At 43.8% G+C, this 19204-nt stretch overlaps 1 protein-coding gene across 2 annotated transcripts; it reads left to right on the top strand.

Annotated features, from left to right (window-relative positions):
• Nucleotides 1-273: 273 nt before the first annotated feature.
• Nucleotides 274-13879, top strand: MSMO1 (methylsterol monooxygenase 1). 2 transcript variants are annotated; one of them, XM_014594049.3, is made up of 6 exons: nt 274-435; nt 7376-7674; nt 8724-8872; nt 9869-9995; nt 10535-10689; nt 12876-13879. In XM_014594049.3, exons 2-6 carry the CDS (start codon nt 7420-7422, stop codon nt 13072-13074), a joined length of 885 nt encoding a protein of 294 aa, XP_014449535.1. In that variant the 5' UTR covers nt 274-435; nt 7376-7419; the 3' UTR covers nt 13075-13879. The 2 variants fall into 2 exon arrangements, with proteins under 2 accessions (XP_014449535.1, XP_014449525.1); XM_014594039.3 differs by having other exon boundaries at nt 275-445.
• Nucleotides 13880-19204: the final 5325 nt, after the last annotated feature.

Here is a 19204-nt window from a genome sequence, read left to right as displayed (position 1 = left end):
GCCCAGCGCCGCCCTGCGCCAAGGCCGCCCAAAAAAGCGGTGGGGCGCGGTCGCTTGGCAAAGCAGAGGAAGGGGCGGCTGACTGGACACCACATCCCGGCCCCGCCCCCTCCCCAACAGCCTCTTCTGACGTCACCCCGCGCTTCCCACCGCCCATTGGTCACTCCTGCGGATCTCACTATCCTCACTCCATCCCGCCCGCCAATCAGCGCGGGGTGGTAGCGCTCCGGCACCTCCGCAACCCACGCCTGACGGTAACCAGGTCTCGCCGGCGAGCCAATCAGAGGCCGCGCAACGGTCCCGCGGCGGCCAGTGGCGGCGGGCCTTTCAGGAGCGGCGCTACGAAGCTGGGCTGTCTCTGCTGGGAGGGGTTGTTGTTGTGTCGCCGCTGCTGCTGCCGCCGGCTGGCTGGGTTCGGCTCACGACGCCGTTCGGGTGAGGGGAGGTGAGGCCTGGCGGGGACAGGACGGGAGTGGGGGTCTCGCGCCGCTGCAGCTTGGCCTCGCTTCTGCCACGGGCATTGCTGCGCTTTGCTGGTTCCTTCCCCCCTGTGGTGTTGGCGGCAGGTGTGAAGGGCAGCGACTCTGCGCTGTGCACTGGGGACGCCGCATCTGCAGCCCTGGGCCCAGTCGTGGCCCCCGCTGCAGAAAGGGTGGGGACGCAGAGGGCAGTGGATGTGGTGCGGGGCGGGGGCACGTGGCTACTGAGGGGAGTCTGGGGGACCTGGACTTGTTTAGAGCGGGGCGGGATTTGACCTGAAGCGGTGTTACATCGAGATTGGAGCTCCACTGTTCTCAGTGCTGACATGACAAGGAGCCACGGTCTCCAGTTGCAGCAGGGGAAGCTTAGGTTAGATATTGGGGTGGCAGAACACTGGGACAGGCTTCCCAGAGAGGTGATGGAAGCTCCATCTTTGGAGGGTTTTAAGACCCAGCTAGACAGAGCCCTGGCTGGGATGGTCTAATTGGGGATGGTCCTGCTTTGAACAGGGGGTTGGACCAGATATGACCTCCTCAGGTCCCTTCCAACCCTCACTTTCCGTGATTCTGTCAGGCCGTATTTAAGCCTCCCCAGAGGCACTGGGGACTTCAGCTGGGCTGTGCCAGTTCTTCTGCAAGGAGCAAAGCTGGAGAGGTTCCTGGCTCAGGGGTCTTGCAGCTGTACTCGGTGTCAGACCGATTGCTGCATTTGGGGTTTTTACCCTGTGGTCAGTCAGACTGTAGGGACTGTGGCTGGGGGGTTGCCTTCCTTGTATGCCTTACCATACAAATGGTACGTTGACACGGTTTCATAGAAGCAGGACCTTGGCTGCCTTTGGTCCCATGCTTTACCTGTGGTAGGTTTGGGTGTTAGGTCTGTATTGTCGGGTTTGAGGATATCCTTACGTAGAGCTTGGATTGAGGATGTATGGGATGGTTTGGATAGGGATGATTCTGCCTTGGGTCAGACTGGGTGGCCTCTGGAGGTCCCTTCCAGCCCCTCTTCTCTAGGACAGCCTTGTTTACACAAGGCATAGTTAACTGCAATTTTCTGTGGCAGGAGGACATCCATGGCCAAGTGTGAAAAAGGGACTGGATAAATAATAGAAAATGAGGGTTGGAAGGGCCCTCAAGAGGTTTTTTCATAGACTTTAGGGCTGGAAGGGACCTCAGAAGATCATTGAGTCCAGCCCCCTGCCCCAGGGGCAGGAAGTTAGCTGGGGTCACAGGATCCCAGCAAGATAAATATCCAAATGTCTCTTAAAGGAGTCCAGAGGAGGTGCTTGCACCACCTCTGGCAGCAGTCTGTTCCAGGCCTTGGGGGCTTGGACAGTAAAGAAGTTCTTCCTTTTGTCCAGCCTGAAATGGTCTTGGAAGAGTTTGTGACTGTTTGACCTTGTCATCCCTTGGGGTGCTCTGGTGCACAGGTGTTCCCCCAGATCCTGATGTACACCCCTTATGTACTTATAGGCGGCCACCAGGTCCCCCATGAGCCTGCGCTTTTCCAGGCTGAAGAGTCCCATAGCTCTCAGCCTCTCATCATAAGGCCTGTTCTGCCCTCTGATCATGTGTGTGGCTCTCCTCTGGACTCTTTCAAGCTTCTCCACATCCTTTTAAAATTGTGGAGCCCAGGATTGGATGCAGTACTCCAGCTGTGGCCTCACCAAGGCAGAGTACAGCGGGAAGATGACATCAGGGATTTGCTTGAGAAGCATCTGTGGATGCAAACCAGTGTTTTTGCCTGCTTTACCAGCTGCAACATCGCATTGGTGGCTCATATTCATCTTGTGGTCAGTCATGACCCCTAAGTCCCTTTAGGCCATGGTGCTAACAAGCATAGCACTGCTGGGCCTATAAGCATACTGCAGGGTATTTTTCCAAGGTGGAGTACCTTGCATTTTTCAGTGTTGAACGCCATCAGGTTTACATCTGCCCATTTTCTGAGCCTGTCTAGGTCGGCTTGGATCACCATCCTGTCCTTGGGTGTGGATGCTCTACCCCAAAGTTTGGTGTAATTGGTGAACTTGGCCAGTTTGCTTCTGATACCAATGTCCAATAAATAAAGATGCTAAATCGTATAGGCCCAAGGACAGAGCTTCGGGGGACCCCATTGGTCATGGCACACCACAATAATTTACTTCCGTTGACTACCACTCTCTGGGTCCGACCTCGGAGCCAGTTCTCCAGCCATCATCGGACTGTGATGTAGCTGAGGCTGCAGTTGGCCAATTTTTCCATGAGGTGATCATGGGACACCAGATCGAAGGCTTTTTTAAAATCAAGATATATGACGTCAATCTCTTCTCCCTTGTCCAGGTGATATGTCACCTGGTTGTAGAAGGAGATGAGATTTGTCGGACAAGACCTACCCACAACAGACCTGTGCTAGCTATCCCTCAAGATGTTGCCATTAGCCAGTTTGTCAAGAATGGTCTCTTTGATAATTTTTTCCAAAACCTTCTCTGGAGTAGAGGTCAGGCTGATAGGCCTGTAGTTTCCTGGATCTACTTTCCTCCCTTTCTTGAAGATAGGCACCACATTGGCCTTCTTCCAATGTTTGGGCACTTCACCTGAGCGCTACGAGTTCTTGTAGATCCATGCCAGTGGCTGAGCTGTGATGTCTGCCAGCTCCTTAAGTACCCTGGGGTGCAAACTGTCTGGGCCAGCTGACTCGAAGGTGTCCAGCCTCTCAAGGTGTTCCTTCACATGGTCTATATTGATGAAAGGTAACCATTCTTTGCCCTTGCGGTCCCGTACTATATTGAGCAGGGCCGTCCCTTGGGGCTGGTGAAAAACCGATGCAAAATACCCATTAAGCAGGTTGACTTTTCCCTGGGTGTTGATTGTCAGTTGTCTCATATAGTTTAGCAGGGGTCTAGTGTTACCTTTGGTTTTCCTCGGGCTCCCCACATATCTAAAAAAGGACTTTTTATTGTCTTTGATATGTGTAGCCAGTTGGAGTTCAGTCACAGCCTTGGCTTTCCTGGTCTGCTCCCTACAGGTCTGGACCAGTGCAGAATACTCCTCCTTTGAGGTGGATCCAGTCTTTCCATCCTTTCTAGGTCTTTCTTTTTAGATGCAAGAGGTCCACTAGTTCCCTGCAGAGCCAAGGGGGCTACTGTGCCCTTTTGCTGCCTTTCGTACAAGACAGGATAGACATTGTTTGTGCTTCCAGGGTCGCTCCCTTGAGCAACCACTCATCCTGAACTCCCCTCCCCTTTGGATCGTGGTCCCTTAGGGCCTTGCCAACAAGCCTTCTGAGCTTGTCAAAGTAAACTTTCCTGAATCAAAGACTTTGGCATTGCTGACTGACTTGGTAGCTTTACGGTAGATGGTGAAGATGATTAGCTCACGGTCACTGTCTCCCAGCTTTCCTTTGATCATTAGGTCATCTAATCCAACTCTCGGCTCAAAGCAGACCACCCCCAACTACATCCATCCCTGGAGGATGGATCTGTTCATGGCTAGTGAAAAAAACAGAGAAGTTTCCTCTGGCATCTTCAACACACCAGTAAATGGTGGATGCCAGGGAGGGTATTGAACAGGGATACCCAGTTCATTGATTTTTTTGTATAGCTGACATTGACTTAAGTGGCTGACACAGGCCTGTTTGTTGTTTTCAAGGGATCGGGGGCTGTTGCCCATCAAGAAGAACTATGAACCTCTGTTAGAAATGCAAACCACTGAGAAAGTAACAACTAATTCCTTGGGATAAAAGAAAGGCAAAACAGGAATGGGAGTGATGGTCAGAGGTTTAAAATGAGTGCCCCAAGCAGGGACACCAAGCAGAGTACGCTGGACAGTGCCTACTTGCCTTCCAGTGGTGCCAAGGAACCAGTGGACACTGCCCAGTAAAACTGCCCAGAAATGTGCCATTCTGGAATGTGGGCCAATGCCCACCAAACAGAGCTATAAAGGCCTGCCTTGATGAAGGAGGCTACTAAAGGCCTGTCATTGATTGATTGGGATAACTAGAAGGCAGAACGGGACAGGAGTGATAGTCAAAGGTTCAAAATGAGTGCACTGAGAGGGGACACCAAGCAGAGTATACTTGACAGTGTCCAGTGGCCCTCAAATGAGTCTAAGGAGGCAGTGGACACTGCCCAGTGAAACTGCTTGTATGGAACAGTGTCCAAGACGGCTGCTGATCTTGAGCCTGGCCCAGAGAGCAGAGGTGGATAGGTAGGCAGGCTTCTTCAGAACCAAGAGTAGGGGCAGCCACAAGCAAGCAAGAGGGGGTGGAGAGAGGGGGAGTGGACAGTGAGTGGGGATCTGGGGTGCTGGGGAGGGTTGGGGGAGCAATGGTCCTGATTTGGGCCAGCAGGGGAGGCAGATGGGGTGTTTACAGTAAGGTGTAGCTTGAAGTGGTTATACCTTTAGCCTGAGCTGGGTAACATGGATCAGAGATAATCCCGTCCTGGAGTCGTATTGTATTAAGCTGCCTGAGTGCTGAAAACTAGTTTTAGGTGTTAATTTGAGAACAATCCAGGATCCACCCAGAATTGCTGTGTAGCAAGTCCTTACATGCACTGAAAGGATTCGCACCAGCCGGTTACTTTCAGTACAGAGGTACCTAACAGGCCAACCCTTATGTAATAGAGAAGAAAGGAACATGTCTGAAACCCTTTCCCTTGGAATTGCAACTCTAAACTAACCCAAGCCCTTTCCTAGTTTAAGCATCAAAGTTGTTTTTGCCTTTTTCAGATGTTACTGGAGAAGAAATGGGTACAGCTCATTTTTTTTACATAATAGCTCAGTGCAGTGGTTTTCAAGCTGTGTTCTGTGGAACCCTGGTGTTCTGGAATAGGTTATCAGGGGTTCTGCAAAGAGATTGGGAGGCCTGGGTCACCTGCAGGCCTGGGTCACCCTCACAGTAAGGGCTGACTTGAAGCCATGGAGGTGCAGGGGTAGGGGTTCCATGGCAGAAGCGATACAAAAGGCTTCCAAACCTTTCAAAAGTTTGAAAACCACTGGCTTAGTGGCTAGAGCATTAACTTAAGAAGTGGGAGACCTGGTGTTAGTATCTTCCTCAGCTGAAGGAAGGATTTATATATGCCTCTTCCACTTCTCAGGAGAGTGTCCTAACCAGTAATCTAGAGCAAGGCTGGGGCAGGAACACAGCATTTCCTGTGAATAATAAGCAAGAAGGAGCATGACTGTAGCTAGTGGTCAGGGCAGTCTTTCAGAGAGGAGCAGTCCTCACTTTCCATCTCCAGTACAATTTATGCATATTTATTCAAAGATCATGTAGTGTAAAATATAGACATAAAATACATATTTCTGTAATGTATTTATATAATTGGAGCAGGAACACACCTCTTCAGAACCTGGGACACACCTCTTCACTTGAGTGACATCATCATCTGGAAATTATATTGTCTCTCTGGCCTTCTGACTCTTGCATTCCTTACTATACCGTAGCAGAGCTTCAACAGGAGGGAAGGAGAGTACCTCTGTTTTAGCCTTGGCTGTAATCTGGTAGTTAAGGCATTCAGAGACCAGGATGAGAGCCCTTCTTGGCCTTTGTGTGTTTTAACGTTTCCCTAGATTATTTTGAGGATGCTACTTGCTTTAAAAACAAATAATTTAACTATTTAAATCAAGAGGCCCTGAGTGCTGCATATTTTACTGAACCCACAAGCTGACAATGTTGGGCCAGCTTGGTTTCACTGAAGTCCTGCACTTGGGACAGAATAATTGCACGTGCAAATACAGACCAGGAAATTAACGACCAGGCTGCAGTACTGCAGACACGGACCAGGTTATAGTAGATCTTAAACTGAATATGAGCCAACAGTATGATCTTGGCAAAAAAAATAAAGCTAATTGTATACTGGCTTATATTAACAGAAATGTCACTTGCAAATCAAGAGAAGTGATTCTTCCTTTCTTTGGCTCCGTTGAGGCCTCACCGGGAGTACTGTGTCCTGTTTTGGGCCCTATGATTCAAGAAAGATGTGGGCAGATTGGAAAGAGTTCACCAGAGAACAACAAAAATGATTAGCAGCCTGGGAAGCACGGTGTATAAGGAAAGGCAGAAAGAATTAGGGTTATTTAGTCTGGAATACAAGACTGAGAGGGGATTTGATAAGTCTTCAAATACCTACAGAGTGATTATAGAAAGGATGGGGAGAGGTGTTGTTTTTTTTCCTCTGTGGGTGTAGGGGGCAGATCTAAGAACAATAACCTCAAGATGTAAATTTAGGTTGGACATTGGAAAGAGCTTTCTGACTACAAAGGTGGTGAAGCATTAGAAAAGGCTCCCTAGAGAAGTTATGGAATCTCCATCCTTGAAAATTTTCAAGAGCTTTGCTGGACTTGCCTTGAATGGGGGGGGTGGTCTAAATTACCTCATGAGGTCCCTTTTATGCCTATTTTAGTTCCTGTTGGCTTACTGAATTGGGTACCTTGAAGGACATAGGTATAGGGTTGCTGGCAACAACCTGCCATTTATGGGCATACAGAGCAGTAGCAGTCTAGATATGGGAAGGTCTTCACTGACAAAACCTGGGGTTGTTTGAAGTCTTTTATGTAGGTGCCTAAATTAGGCTTCAGGCCTATTTTTAGGTCTTGAATTTTCCTGAGGTTTTTAGAATTTGCCTCATAGAAGTTTTCATTAAGGATTCCCTGAAGTAATTTATAGCAATATCAGTTATAAGAAAATCATGGGCTGGGGTTTGTCCTTTTACCTTCTATTGCCTTTAGCTGACTTCAAGTTAAGTAGCCAGGGTGAATCTTCTGGCTCTATTTACTTCCTGGGTTTTGTATTTCCAAAAGCATATACATTTCTATAATTTCCTTTTAAGTGCTTAAATTTATTGAATGTGTCTGTTGAATAGATTAAATGACAACTTGATGCTATTCAAATAATTACTACCTTTTTCAAAATTTTGCAGGCTAATTATAGAATACAGCAGAGAAGCTGTGTGATGTTTGAGCAATGGCAGTGAATGAGGGTACTACTATCTTAAACTCTGCCTACCTGGCTGTGGAATACATAGACTCTTTCTTACCTGACAATCCGTTGCAGCAACCGTTTAAAGATGCTTGGAACTATATGTTGGATCATTATACCGAGTTCCAGATTGCAACCTGGGGATCACTTTTAGTTCATGAAATTTCATACTTTTTGCTCTGTCTACCTGGATTTGTCTTTCAGTTTATACCTTATATGCAAAAGTATAAAATTCAACAGGTAAGACAGATTTATGACTTTCTTCCCCCCCCCCCCCCCCCCGTGAGAACTTTACACACTAATTCCATATCTGAGAGGTGGCTAGGGTGGAAAGGGAAGAGAGAGAAATTGAAATCTGGTACAGCAGTGCATTGGGTAGATTATCCAATTTAAATCACAGCTAGTGCATTATTTTTATTTTCCAACAAAAGAATGGTTTAGAAATGTAATATTGTTCTTCCTGAAGAACACTCCCATCCTTATCAGAGCTTGCCTTTTTTCCCCTCCATTTATATACTCCAGCAAAGCCAGGGATTTCTTACAGAGTTCAGGAGCTTTTTCAGCCCTTAAATTCATAGAATGTTATACCTGAGGGCTTTTAAAAAAATATTTGTTTATGAAAGCAGCCTGGCAAGTCACTTTTCATCTGGAGCAGGCTTAGTGCTACCATGTCATCCTATTAGCTCACTAGTGTCCCATAAATTCCCAGGGTAGACAAGACCCAAACCTTTTTTTTTAAAGAAAAAAAAATCAGGAAAATTGCACATCCTTTTTAGAGAGATGCATTTATGTCACAAAACCATGAACAGGACATACCTCCCCACCCTGGCTCTAAACATGTTTTAAAGAAACAGGTGAACATGTATTCATGCAAGTAGGTGACTTATATGTATTAAAGCAGTGAAAATAGAAAAAGATCCTTCTTCATCCTAACATACATTCTTATTTTCTTATTGGTAAGTAGTGAGGGCACATGAGATGCAGTATGTTATGTAACAGATTGTGGCCACTCGTACTCTACAGAAACAGTCAACTTGAAACTTTGTCATGGCTAGAACTTTCTCCGAAAGCACAGATCTTTACTACTAAAAGAAATATCTATCAACTTTTAGTATAGCACCTGTCAAACAGTTGGGAAGCTTTATCCTGCAGAGGTCCGTCCTTGGGTAGAAACCAGTGGTGCACAGACACTCCAACACTACACCTCTGACAGTAGGTTAGGCCAGGGAACTTGCTCAAGGCTGACTTTTAAAATGGCATTGCATACTGATTATTGTTTCTTTTCCTAGGATAAACCAGAAACCTGGAAAAAGCAGTGGAAGTGTTTGAAAACACTTCTCTTCAACCACTTCTTCATTCAGCTGCCTCTCATATGTGGCACTTACTATTTCACAGAATATTTTAACATTCCTTATACTTGGGAAAAGATGCCAAGATGGTGGGTAGCTAGTTTTGTTTTTGTGTACTGCTATTTTAACAGTTCTAAAAGAATAGCTGATGATACCTTAAAATGCTATGATCTCATAAGGAACTTTTTGGTGCATACTGTCACTTTACCCTGGATTATGAATCACTAATGTATCTAATCATGCTCTTCTTAAATTGTAGCCATTGACTGCAGTGGGAGCAAGGTCCCTGTGTTTAGTAGCATTCCAAAAGCCTACAGTATTGTCTGAATCCTTGGAGGGAGCAGAGGCTTTGAATTAATTAAGGCCAAAAAAGAGAGGCCCAGTGTCTAGGAATAAATATTAACTTCTTTGGGTCCTTGAGATAATGACTTTTAAGTTCAGTGGTTTTGGCTCCTTTCTACAAGTAACACAAAGGAAAACATTAACAGCTTGTTGCAGCAGCATTGTGTTTCTTAGAGAATGTCACCTGCCTGCTCCTTAGTCTTTGACTCAACATAGTTTTAAGGAAAACCCCAGATGTTTTGAAAGTACCTTTTCATTACTTCACTTCAGGAGAAACGTAACAGTAATATTTTTACAGTAGTGGATGCGGCCTGACTTGCACAGTGTTAGGTGATTCTCTTTCTAATACCTCTCTGATGCTGCTTTCTCTTTTTAAAAAGCACTTATATGTTACAGTTAATGAAAAATTAAATATATTCTGTGTGTGTGTGTGTGTGAGAGAGAGACAGCAAGAGAGAGAATATTTTAAGAGTAAAACTAAAGCTTGAAGCTGTATATTAGCTCACTTCCATTTCTTTTATTGATGGACTGATTATAAATGACACTGATTATGTGTGCTGTTACCTAGTTACTAAAGAAAAACGTGTATCCCACATTTCTGGAACCTTTCTCTTAATGCAAGCACTTACTGGTGAATGCAAGAATGACTTGAAGGCTGTAGGGTTTGGCCTGCTGAAAAAATGTGCTGTTTTTCAGATGTAGCTTCATTGAACTGTAGCTAATTTGTAGTTTTACTTTCAAAGGTATGTTCTGCTTGCTCAGTGCCTTGGATGTGCGGTGATTGAGGATGCCTGGCACTATTTCCTGCATAGACTCTTGCATCACAAGAGAATATACAAGTACATCCATAAAGTGCATCATGAGTTTGTAGTATGTACTACTTGAATGTTTTCTAATATGTTTAATATAACAGTATTGGTACAACATAAATATAACGCATTTCACTTCAAAATGTTTCATTCTTTCAACATGGGGTTGGTGGGGAGGTTAGTCCAGTTTGTTGTCTTGGGCCATAGGCAAACAAACAATCTCCCCAGATATTTCATTTGTCTCATTTGGTCCCTTTTAAAAATGAAGGGACTGACTGGCCATTTTCAGTTCATTACCCACACCTGACACTTGATGATGTATTATTATTACAACATAACTGGTGTATTCAGAATAACTCTATTTTTCTGTATGAGATTACTCTCCAGCCCCACTGTTTTACTGGTGGGGGAATTAAATCCCATAGCTATCTAACTCGAGCAACGTAACTCCTAGAATTGGTTCACTGTCTTGCCAGCAAACCTATTCATAATTCTGTATGGGTATAAATAACATTGTGGATGCCTCTTATTTTGGACTATAATAGAAAATGGCACTTTCAATTGAGTGCATAATTGACTTTTCTTTTTTTCTTTCCCTAGTCTCCATTTGGGATGCAAGCAGAGTATGCACATCCCCTGGAAACACTGATCCTTGGAGCTGGCTTTTTCATTGGAATTTTAGTTTTCTGTAACCATGTGGTTTTTCTGTGGGCATGGGTAATATGTCGCTTGATGGAAACCATTGATGTACACAGGTGAAGAACATGCTACTGCATAGTGATGTCTATTCCTATGCTTTTATTATTTGCTTTTTCAGCCATATGTGTGCTAGTGTAGGAGGGCTTCTCCCAGTCTACAAAAACAAGCTAACATAGTTCAGGCCAGCTTGAGAAGAATTGTAGGCTTTTTTTCTTTCCAGTATTTTAGATTGCCTTTTTTTTTACCCAAAATGACTATTCTTCTTTTGTAGAGTTAATAGTAAAAGACACTGTTTTGAGAGAACCAAGAACTCCTCAAAGTTTAGGCTAAAAACTACATTTGTCAGATTTGGCAGAAATGTACCTCAACTCAGTCTCCATTTTTAAGGAAAGACTTGAATTTTTGGCATGTCACTTGGACAGCCACACATTCTGAATATATTACCTAATACTTGCTAGCATATGGGAGACTGGTGATTTTTTTTTTTTTTTTTTTTTTTTTTTTTAACAAAACATGAATGTTTAATTTTTTTTTTATGTTTCAAGTGACAATAACTTCAAGATGGCCAACATTGCTCCACAGGGAGCTTGCTCCAAGGAATACTACTTGTAGAGTGTTTTCATCATAGGTATCTAAATTTGCTTCTATAGCAAAAGTGCCGAAGTTCTTTCAGATCGGGCCTCTAAAATATTACTATGCAATTCAGCCACTTCACCCAGGCTGTCCAACAGAAATAAGGGTGTAGGGCCTTTTTTGATGCATGTTTATAGGGGAGAGCTGTAAATCTTGATGTGGGGTTGCTGAGTAAATAGTGTAATCTGATACCAAGCATAGTGACATTGGACTTAGAAACACTTCAGTGATATTAGGAGGAAAAAACCCATGCATTTAGAATCTGTCCATTCTAAAATAGTACCCATTCTTCAAGTGCTGAAATAACTCTGGGCATCCGTACATGCGCTCCAGGGTAGGGGAGGGAGGGTGGTTTAATTAGAGCAGCTCTTGTTCGGCGAGCTTTAGTTACAGCACCCCCGCCACCATTTTGAAACGCAGGGATGCTGAATGCATATGATGTGGAGGCTTCTGGAGCATGCTAATTAGCATTCTCCAGCAGACTCGATTAATTAAGTCTGTGGAGCAGAGCTCTGTCACGTGTATAGGTGCCCTCTGATATTACTTTTGTTGCATTCTAATAGCATCATTGTGAGCCTTTGTTATATGCAACTTACTTTAAACATAGCCAGAACTATACAAAAAGAATGCTTTATGTGAACAGCTTGACAGTCCACTGAAAGCTGTTTGTATCAGGGCAAAAATCTAGGTATCACATCTCCACTAGGTGGTGCACAGTGCATTTGGATATCAGTTCCATGAAGGAAGGAAAGTCCATCTTAAGAGGCATTTTCCTATTTTCTTTTTGTAGTAACTACTTCCATTATAGAATACTTTAAAACCCTTGGTTACCTTACAGCTTGATACTATGTACTAGATCAGATATGTACTGGATCAGATGCTGTGTATGATTCCACCCAGTTGTATTGGTGATTTGTATTTTGGTGTCAGATTGTCAGTCTGACTTTCTGAAAAAGCAACACTTTTAATAATAAATAATGGTATCTAAGATACAGAACTTCATAGTTCCATAGTTGGTAGGGTCGGAAGGGACCTGAGCAGATGATTAAGTCCACCCCCTGCCATGGCAGGAAAAAGTACTGGGGTCAAACGACCCCAGCAAGGTGTTCGTCTAACCTCCTCTTAAAGACCCTCAGGGTAGGAGCCAGCACCACTTCCCTTGGAAGTTGGTTCCAGATCCTAGCCGCTCTGACTGTGAAGTAGCGCCTCCTGATGTGTAGTCTGAATCTACCCTCTGCCAGCTTGTGACCTTTATTTCTAGTCACTGCTGGTAGTGCTCAGGGGAACAGGGACTCCCTCAATGCCTGCTGGTCCCCTCTGACTAGTTTGTAACAGGCCACTAGATCCCCCCCCTAGATCCTGCCTTCAAATGTTCCTACACACATTTTTATTCATAATCTCTTTTGAGGTTCTCTTGTTCTAATGAAGTCGTATTGCCCAGTGTTCAAGTAACTCTCAGTATTTTTAATTGAAGTTAATAGTATCTTAATTTTAGTGGTCTTCTAAAAATGTAGTAGTAATAGTAGAAAACTGGTGTTATAAATTGTATTTGAAACAAAATGTCAAAAGTATATATTAACGTTGTGATTTTTTTTTTTTCTTTCTCTAGTGGCTATGATCTACCTCTGAACCCTCTGCATCTAATACCCTTTTATGCTGGAGCTCGTTTTCATGATTTTCATCACATGAATTTTATTGGTAATTATGCTTCAACCTTCACATGGTGGGACAGAATCTTTGGTACAGACTCTCAGTATATTGCCTTCAAGGAAAAAGGGAAGCAGCAGTCAGACAAGAAGGTTGACTAAATCACTCACTCAAACTACCACAAATACAAACTGCTGCCATCTCTTTTGGGCTAAAACTGGTAATTTAACACTTGATCACAGAATAACGCAATATTTTGCTTTTCAAAAAGGAAAGCAAAATTTAAACATATATCTTGTACCTTGGCTATTAAGTGGTAAGGAAAGCCTTTAACTATCTTATGGTATCTTCCTAACTGGAATGCATTTCTATTTTATATGTGAGTATTGCATATATATTTTAATTACATATTTAAAGATGAAGCAAAAAAAGGCAAACTACTTGAAAACTTGTCATTTTTTGAAGGTTTTTACTACATTTCAAGAATGTCTATATAATGTTGCTCTATTTGGATTCATGTAGAACTCTATCTAATGCACTGAAATTGGACCTTTTATTTTTTTTAATTGCAATATCAAATACAGCAAACACTGAACTGGTTGGTACTAGCACTGTATTTATATCTTAAGCAAATGGATACACTTGTTTAGAAACTAGAACAACTCTTGATTTTAAAAAGCTTGGTCAGGACATTTTATAAACTGAAAATAATTCAACTGTTAATTCCAGAACAGTTAGGTATACCTGGACTTTTTGTAGGAACATTTCTGGTCTGACTTGGACAAGTAGAAAAGGATACAGATTTTTTTTTTTTTAACTTCAAGAGTCTTTCTTGCTGCTCTTTGAGGTTGCTCTGTCAGTGTACCTAGCATTTATATTACATTCCCCTCTGTATTTGTAACTGCTGAATGAATTGTTGCTATATTTGCACTGTGGCTGACAACAATAAATGTGATTTTGGTTTGATGTGTGTATTCTGTATCTTTTGTAATTATAATGTGAAACAAAGGACAAAGTATATATGAGGAAAAATTACCCCAGTTTGCTTAATATTAATAAAAAAGGATTATTCCTGAAATTTGCAGTACTTTCATGGCTGTGCTGTAAACATTACTGGGACGCTGGCATTAGAAGATATTATAAAGCAAAGATGTTTTCCCACCTTGTAGAAAAACTAGGGAATATGGGTTTAGGTTGTAGTCGTGTTGGTCTAAGGACATAGGCAGACAAGGTTCCTTGGGTGAATTTGATATCTTTTATTAGACCAACCCAAATGGTTGGAGAATAGTTATTAAGCAAGCTTTCGGGTTCAAAAGCCCTTCGTCAGGCTAAGGAAGCTTCAGCAGTTGGTGTGTGCTCTTCCTGGATGGAATATGGGAGAATTTATGGCCTTAAGACTGCATAGGGATACATAGGAGCAATTGCTAATGATTTTGGTTATACCATATATACATTTACCATCTTGCTGCACTCCCATTACAAATTAAGACATAACCCCAGTGAGAGCTAAAAGCTATATTCCCCAAAGGGACTTTGGTACTTAAAGTAGTAGTTAGGTTCCCAAGTTTAAAATGTAGTCCCTTAAAGCTCCTGCTCAGTTGCTACCTAATCCAGAAGTCTCCTGAACTTCTGCTCTATATGTGTAGAACTACCCAAATTCTGAGACCTGCTGAATTCCTCAGCCCCCCAAAATCTGGTAGGATTCTCAAAGTAGGCATTTCTGGATCTACTCTAGCCTGCAAGCTCTGAAATAATTTAGGAGGTTGTAGTTTGTACAGTTAGAGTTACGAAGAAGATAGGATAGCATTCACATTCCTAGGCTCAATAGGTTAGTGATCAAAACACTTACCTGGCATGTAAGACCAGACTATAAATACCACCTTTTGTCTTTGCTTACAAGGTGTGACACAAATCTATGACTTGTCACTTCCATACAAGAGTTCCAACCATGGCACCATAGGGATTGTTAAATGCATCTTTCAGCTGCTACAGTGGTTTTTATCTTGTGTAAAATGAATGAATATTTAAGTACTTTGAATAACATGCTATATTTACAGGTTAGAACAATCTTAAGACTTGAGACATAGGTTTTAAGATCCTGCTCCAAATATGAAATAAAGGGAATTGAGCATCTCTCACATCCAAGTAAGTGATATACCTGCCATTTTTTGCCTGAAACTACCAACCTAATTTAGGTCACTAACTGCAGAAGAGAATTCACAGTTGAGAATCCTGAGAAAGACAGACCCCTTCCTAGCTTGGAAGCCACCTAGCTTGCTGGCTTCTATGAATCTTTCCTAAATGTCTAGACTTCTATAATGTGTGAGGGGAAACTCATGCACCTACAGTGTAGAGGGCATTAAGTTCCCCTAGGTGCAAAAGCTCCTAAGAGTTGTATGTTGTGTTGTGATATCAAAATCATAACACTTTGTTTCAACCCTAAATTATACTGATTTTTAAGCTTTTCTACACTATGCAGACCTACCAAAAACTCCTCTAAATAATGAATGTCTATGTGTGCTGCCTCCCTGTGAATGTACCGTAAGTACCCTAACTCAAGAGAGGTTGTGGTCTTGGTAGTAGCCATAGCAGATGACCACTCTGTTCATCTGTGCTCTGTACTGAGGACATGCAAGGTGGTGTGTTTAAACTATGGCTTTGTACAGACATTCAGTTCCTCCTGGGAGAGTTGCTGCTCCCCCAGGACAAAGCATGTGTACACGGATGTTCAGGCTTTTTCTCCCAGAGTAAAAATGGCTGCTGCAGGAGAAAAATGTGTGTGGTTGTTCCCGGGTTAAATCATTCCCAGGGGAATTTCTGGGAAAGCAAATATCTGAAGTGCTGTGGCTTCTCTCGGAAGGCAGCATAGTCCTTCACCCTCCCTCCCCCTCCAGGGCTTCCACTGCTGCAAACGGTGTCACTTGCTGAACTCTGCTGCTCCATCAAGGAGGAGAACATGCCCCTTCACAACCCCACATTGTGCTGCAAGAAAACACGTGCAGACTATGGGCAGTCTGGGTTAGCCAGTCAGTGTTGCCCTAGGCCCTGCAGTCTCTGTTGCCAGACCAACTCAGGCAACTCTGTTGCCAGACCAACCTGCAAAGCCTGCTGAGAAGTGTGCACCTGCCTCAGCATTTGAATGTCTACACTCATCTCTAGGTAAGTTTCTCTACCAGGAGAACATACCTGGGAGACACTTCTCCCAGGTTATTTGAGTGTGTGTGTGTGTGTTGTCTAGGTGTACTATCCTTTGCTGATGTCATCAAGGGCCTCTAGTCTCTGCCATAGATTGAACAACTTGCCCAGGGCAGGAAGGGTGATTCATCCAGATCTGTACTCCCTGCATTTTTATTTTATGAAACTATCAACATGGGATTGCCTTCGGTAGTCAAAGTTCATTCTGCCAGAGCCCAGACAACTTCTATTTTCTCCCTGCATAATTCCTCCATAGTTGATACCTTCAGAGTGGCCACTAACAGTTCAGTATAGGTTTAAACACTAAGTAACTGCAGAAGCCTTCTAAGGAGATATTAAATTTGATAAGGTGGTCCTTTAGTTGTTGTTTGCCAAGAACTTTGAGATTATGGGTATGTGCTTTGGAGTTGGCCAGTGAGAATGTGGAGTGTTGCTCAAAGGAGGAGAACTTGAAGTTGTTTGTTTTTGCTTGTTGTTGTTGTCTTTAAAAAAAACCAACAAAAAAACATGCTGTTCACATGCACATTACTACCCTAAGAGGGAAGGAAGGATGCAAAGGCCTTACTGATACTGCTAAGGCAAAAAATCATGGAGCTTGAGCTGAAATGCTTGGTGCACAGATACCTGTAGTGAGGATGTAGGATACTATATTTCTAAGAGTTCTTGCAGCTGCTTATTTTTATTCCATAACAAGCTGGGCAGGCAAAATATTTATTTCTAAATATTTCAGAGATGCTGCTAGAATCAGAAAGAAAATAAGGCTAGGACAGATGTCAGTAGATTACCTCGGTCTAAACCTTTCCAGACAAGGGTTTGTGTAAGCTGCTGTTAAAACCTTCTAAGGGTGAAGATTTCTAGGTTAGGAAAAAGCCAGCAGCATAATGGTGTTATGTATTTATATGGCCCTATCTCAAAACAAATGCTGCCAACTCTTTTTCATTTTATAAACAGGAAGCAAATATTGTCAGTTGTATGACTGTGCACGAGGTGCCGAGTTAAGAAAAATGTTTAGAAGGCCTCTCTTTTTTTAGAGCCTGCCTACTTCTCAAAACCCAGTTCTCTCAATCTGAGCTACATGGATGAAGGTAGTGTGACCTGAAGATTCTTCCTCCTGAAAGGTGGACACTGCCAGGGGTGCTGGACACTGACCAACTATGGGAAATCTAGGGGGCAGAGGGTTGTTAGGCCTCCTCAGACAGCCAGGGCCTTTCGTGTGTTATCTCTGTTAGGGGTAGATTTTGGGGTCGGGGATATGCATAGAGCTACAGCCTGCCCTGGTACCCTATAAATACACCGATGCTCCAGTAAAGTTCAAAAGTATATTATAAACTTGTGTTCACAACAAAAACAAGATTAACAATAGGAAATATACATAACATCAAGCATTAACTACATACAGTGGTTAACTGCAATACACCATAAACAGAACTGCCCAGGAGCAGTGAAGGGCAGCATCAGGGCCTTCACAGGCTCACTGAGCTAGAGTGACAGTCAGGCCCTCAGTCTTTTCCCTCAGAGGGTACTCACTGAGACCGAGAGAGGGAAGGGTGATAATTACCGATCCAATGGATGATCGAGGTCCCGATCCAATAACGCTTTTACAGGTAACTATCCAATTATAATCCAATCTGATACGTCACCCCTCTCTCACTGCTACAGTCATTGCTCATATGCTTCAGACACACAGGTATCACCAACTAAGTAAGCTCACACACCATTCAAACCTCAGGTACTCTCAAGCCTCCATATTGCATTTGTGCGCCAAATCATGCCTCAGGATTTCTTAAATACTCAGCAAAATCACACCATGTGTCAGTCATTCCTACCAATTGTACGTGCACACGACAACCTACTATTGTGCTCTTGGCACTTAGGTGTAGCACACGGCTCTCTACTGCACCACACAAACTACTGCGCAGGCTCCCCAGATGTAAGTGGGTCACTGACATCATCAAGGTGGAAAGTCCAGCTATTCTAGAACCTGCCCACCTCTAATCAGTGTGCGCATGCTCAGGAGTGATCTCATGTTTGACTACACACAACACTCCCTCCTACCAACTACTGTATTTACTCCAATCTAAGACAAGTTCTCCCCAGGAAACTTGCATCTGGGATTGGGTTGGCAATGGTGGGGTGGGATGTGCAGCATTGCAGGTTGGGGGTTGGGAAGGAGCTGGGCAGAGGTACAGGTCAGGGATTGAGTTAGGGATGTGGCAGGGGATAAGGTGGCTGCGCAGGTTGGGAATCAGGCAAGGGATAGGGTGGCAGCATGGGTCAGGGATTCAGTGGCAGCACTGTCAAGGGATGGGGCAACAGCATGTGCACATGTGCTACTGCCCCATCCCTTGACCCATATTGTTGGATGGGCAGCAGTGTGCGCTGCTTCCCTATCTCCTGGTCTATACTACTGCTAAATCCCCTACTTGTGCTGATTCTGCATCTGACCTGCACTGCTGCTGATCAGCACAGGTCAGGAAGTGGGGAAGCAGCATGTGTTGGGAAGGGGAAGCAGCATGCACTGCTGTCCTGACCCATGTTTCTGCCAACTGGAAGTGTAGGTCAGAGGATGCTGCATCAGCAGGTGGAAGGATGGGAGGATTGAGCTGGGGATGGGTCAGCAGTACGAATGGGAAATCGGGTAGCAGCAAGGGTTGGGGATGGGGTGGGGGAGGCAGGCATCAGGGGTGTAGGCAGGAGTGATGGGGGACAGACAGCAGAGGTGCAGGGGCAGGGGAGCAAGGTGCAGGGATCAAACTGCCTCCCCTCCCTGTGGTTTGGGGAAAAAGGCCCTCCAATAATTTGCTTCCATGAATAGAAAAGTATAACAAATTTTCCATGTATAAAATCTAATTACTGGGGGGAGAGGGTGGGTATCTTAAATTCAAAGCTGACTTTAATTCAGGTAAATACATCATACCTTTACTGTCTCTGAAGTGCATGTTTTTGCTGGCTTCTGAAATGGTTTGTATTAAAACTATCCTGTAGGACTGACATGGCTTCATTTCTCTTGATATGAACAGTGGTCTCTTTTCATCGAAGGTGAATGTGCTTAAATATTCAGGATATTCAGTTAACTCACAGACTAAATCAATATTT

This window comes from Alligator mississippiensis, chromosome 2 (genome assembly GCF_030867095.1).
Source record: "Alligator mississippiensis isolate rAllMis1 chromosome 2, rAllMis1, whole genome shotgun sequence".
NCBI lineage: Eukaryota > Metazoa > Chordata > Crocodylia > Alligatoridae > Alligator > Alligator mississippiensis.
The sequence above is the reverse complement of the archived record's forward strand: the minus strand, read 5'-3'. Positions and strand labels throughout refer to the sequence as shown.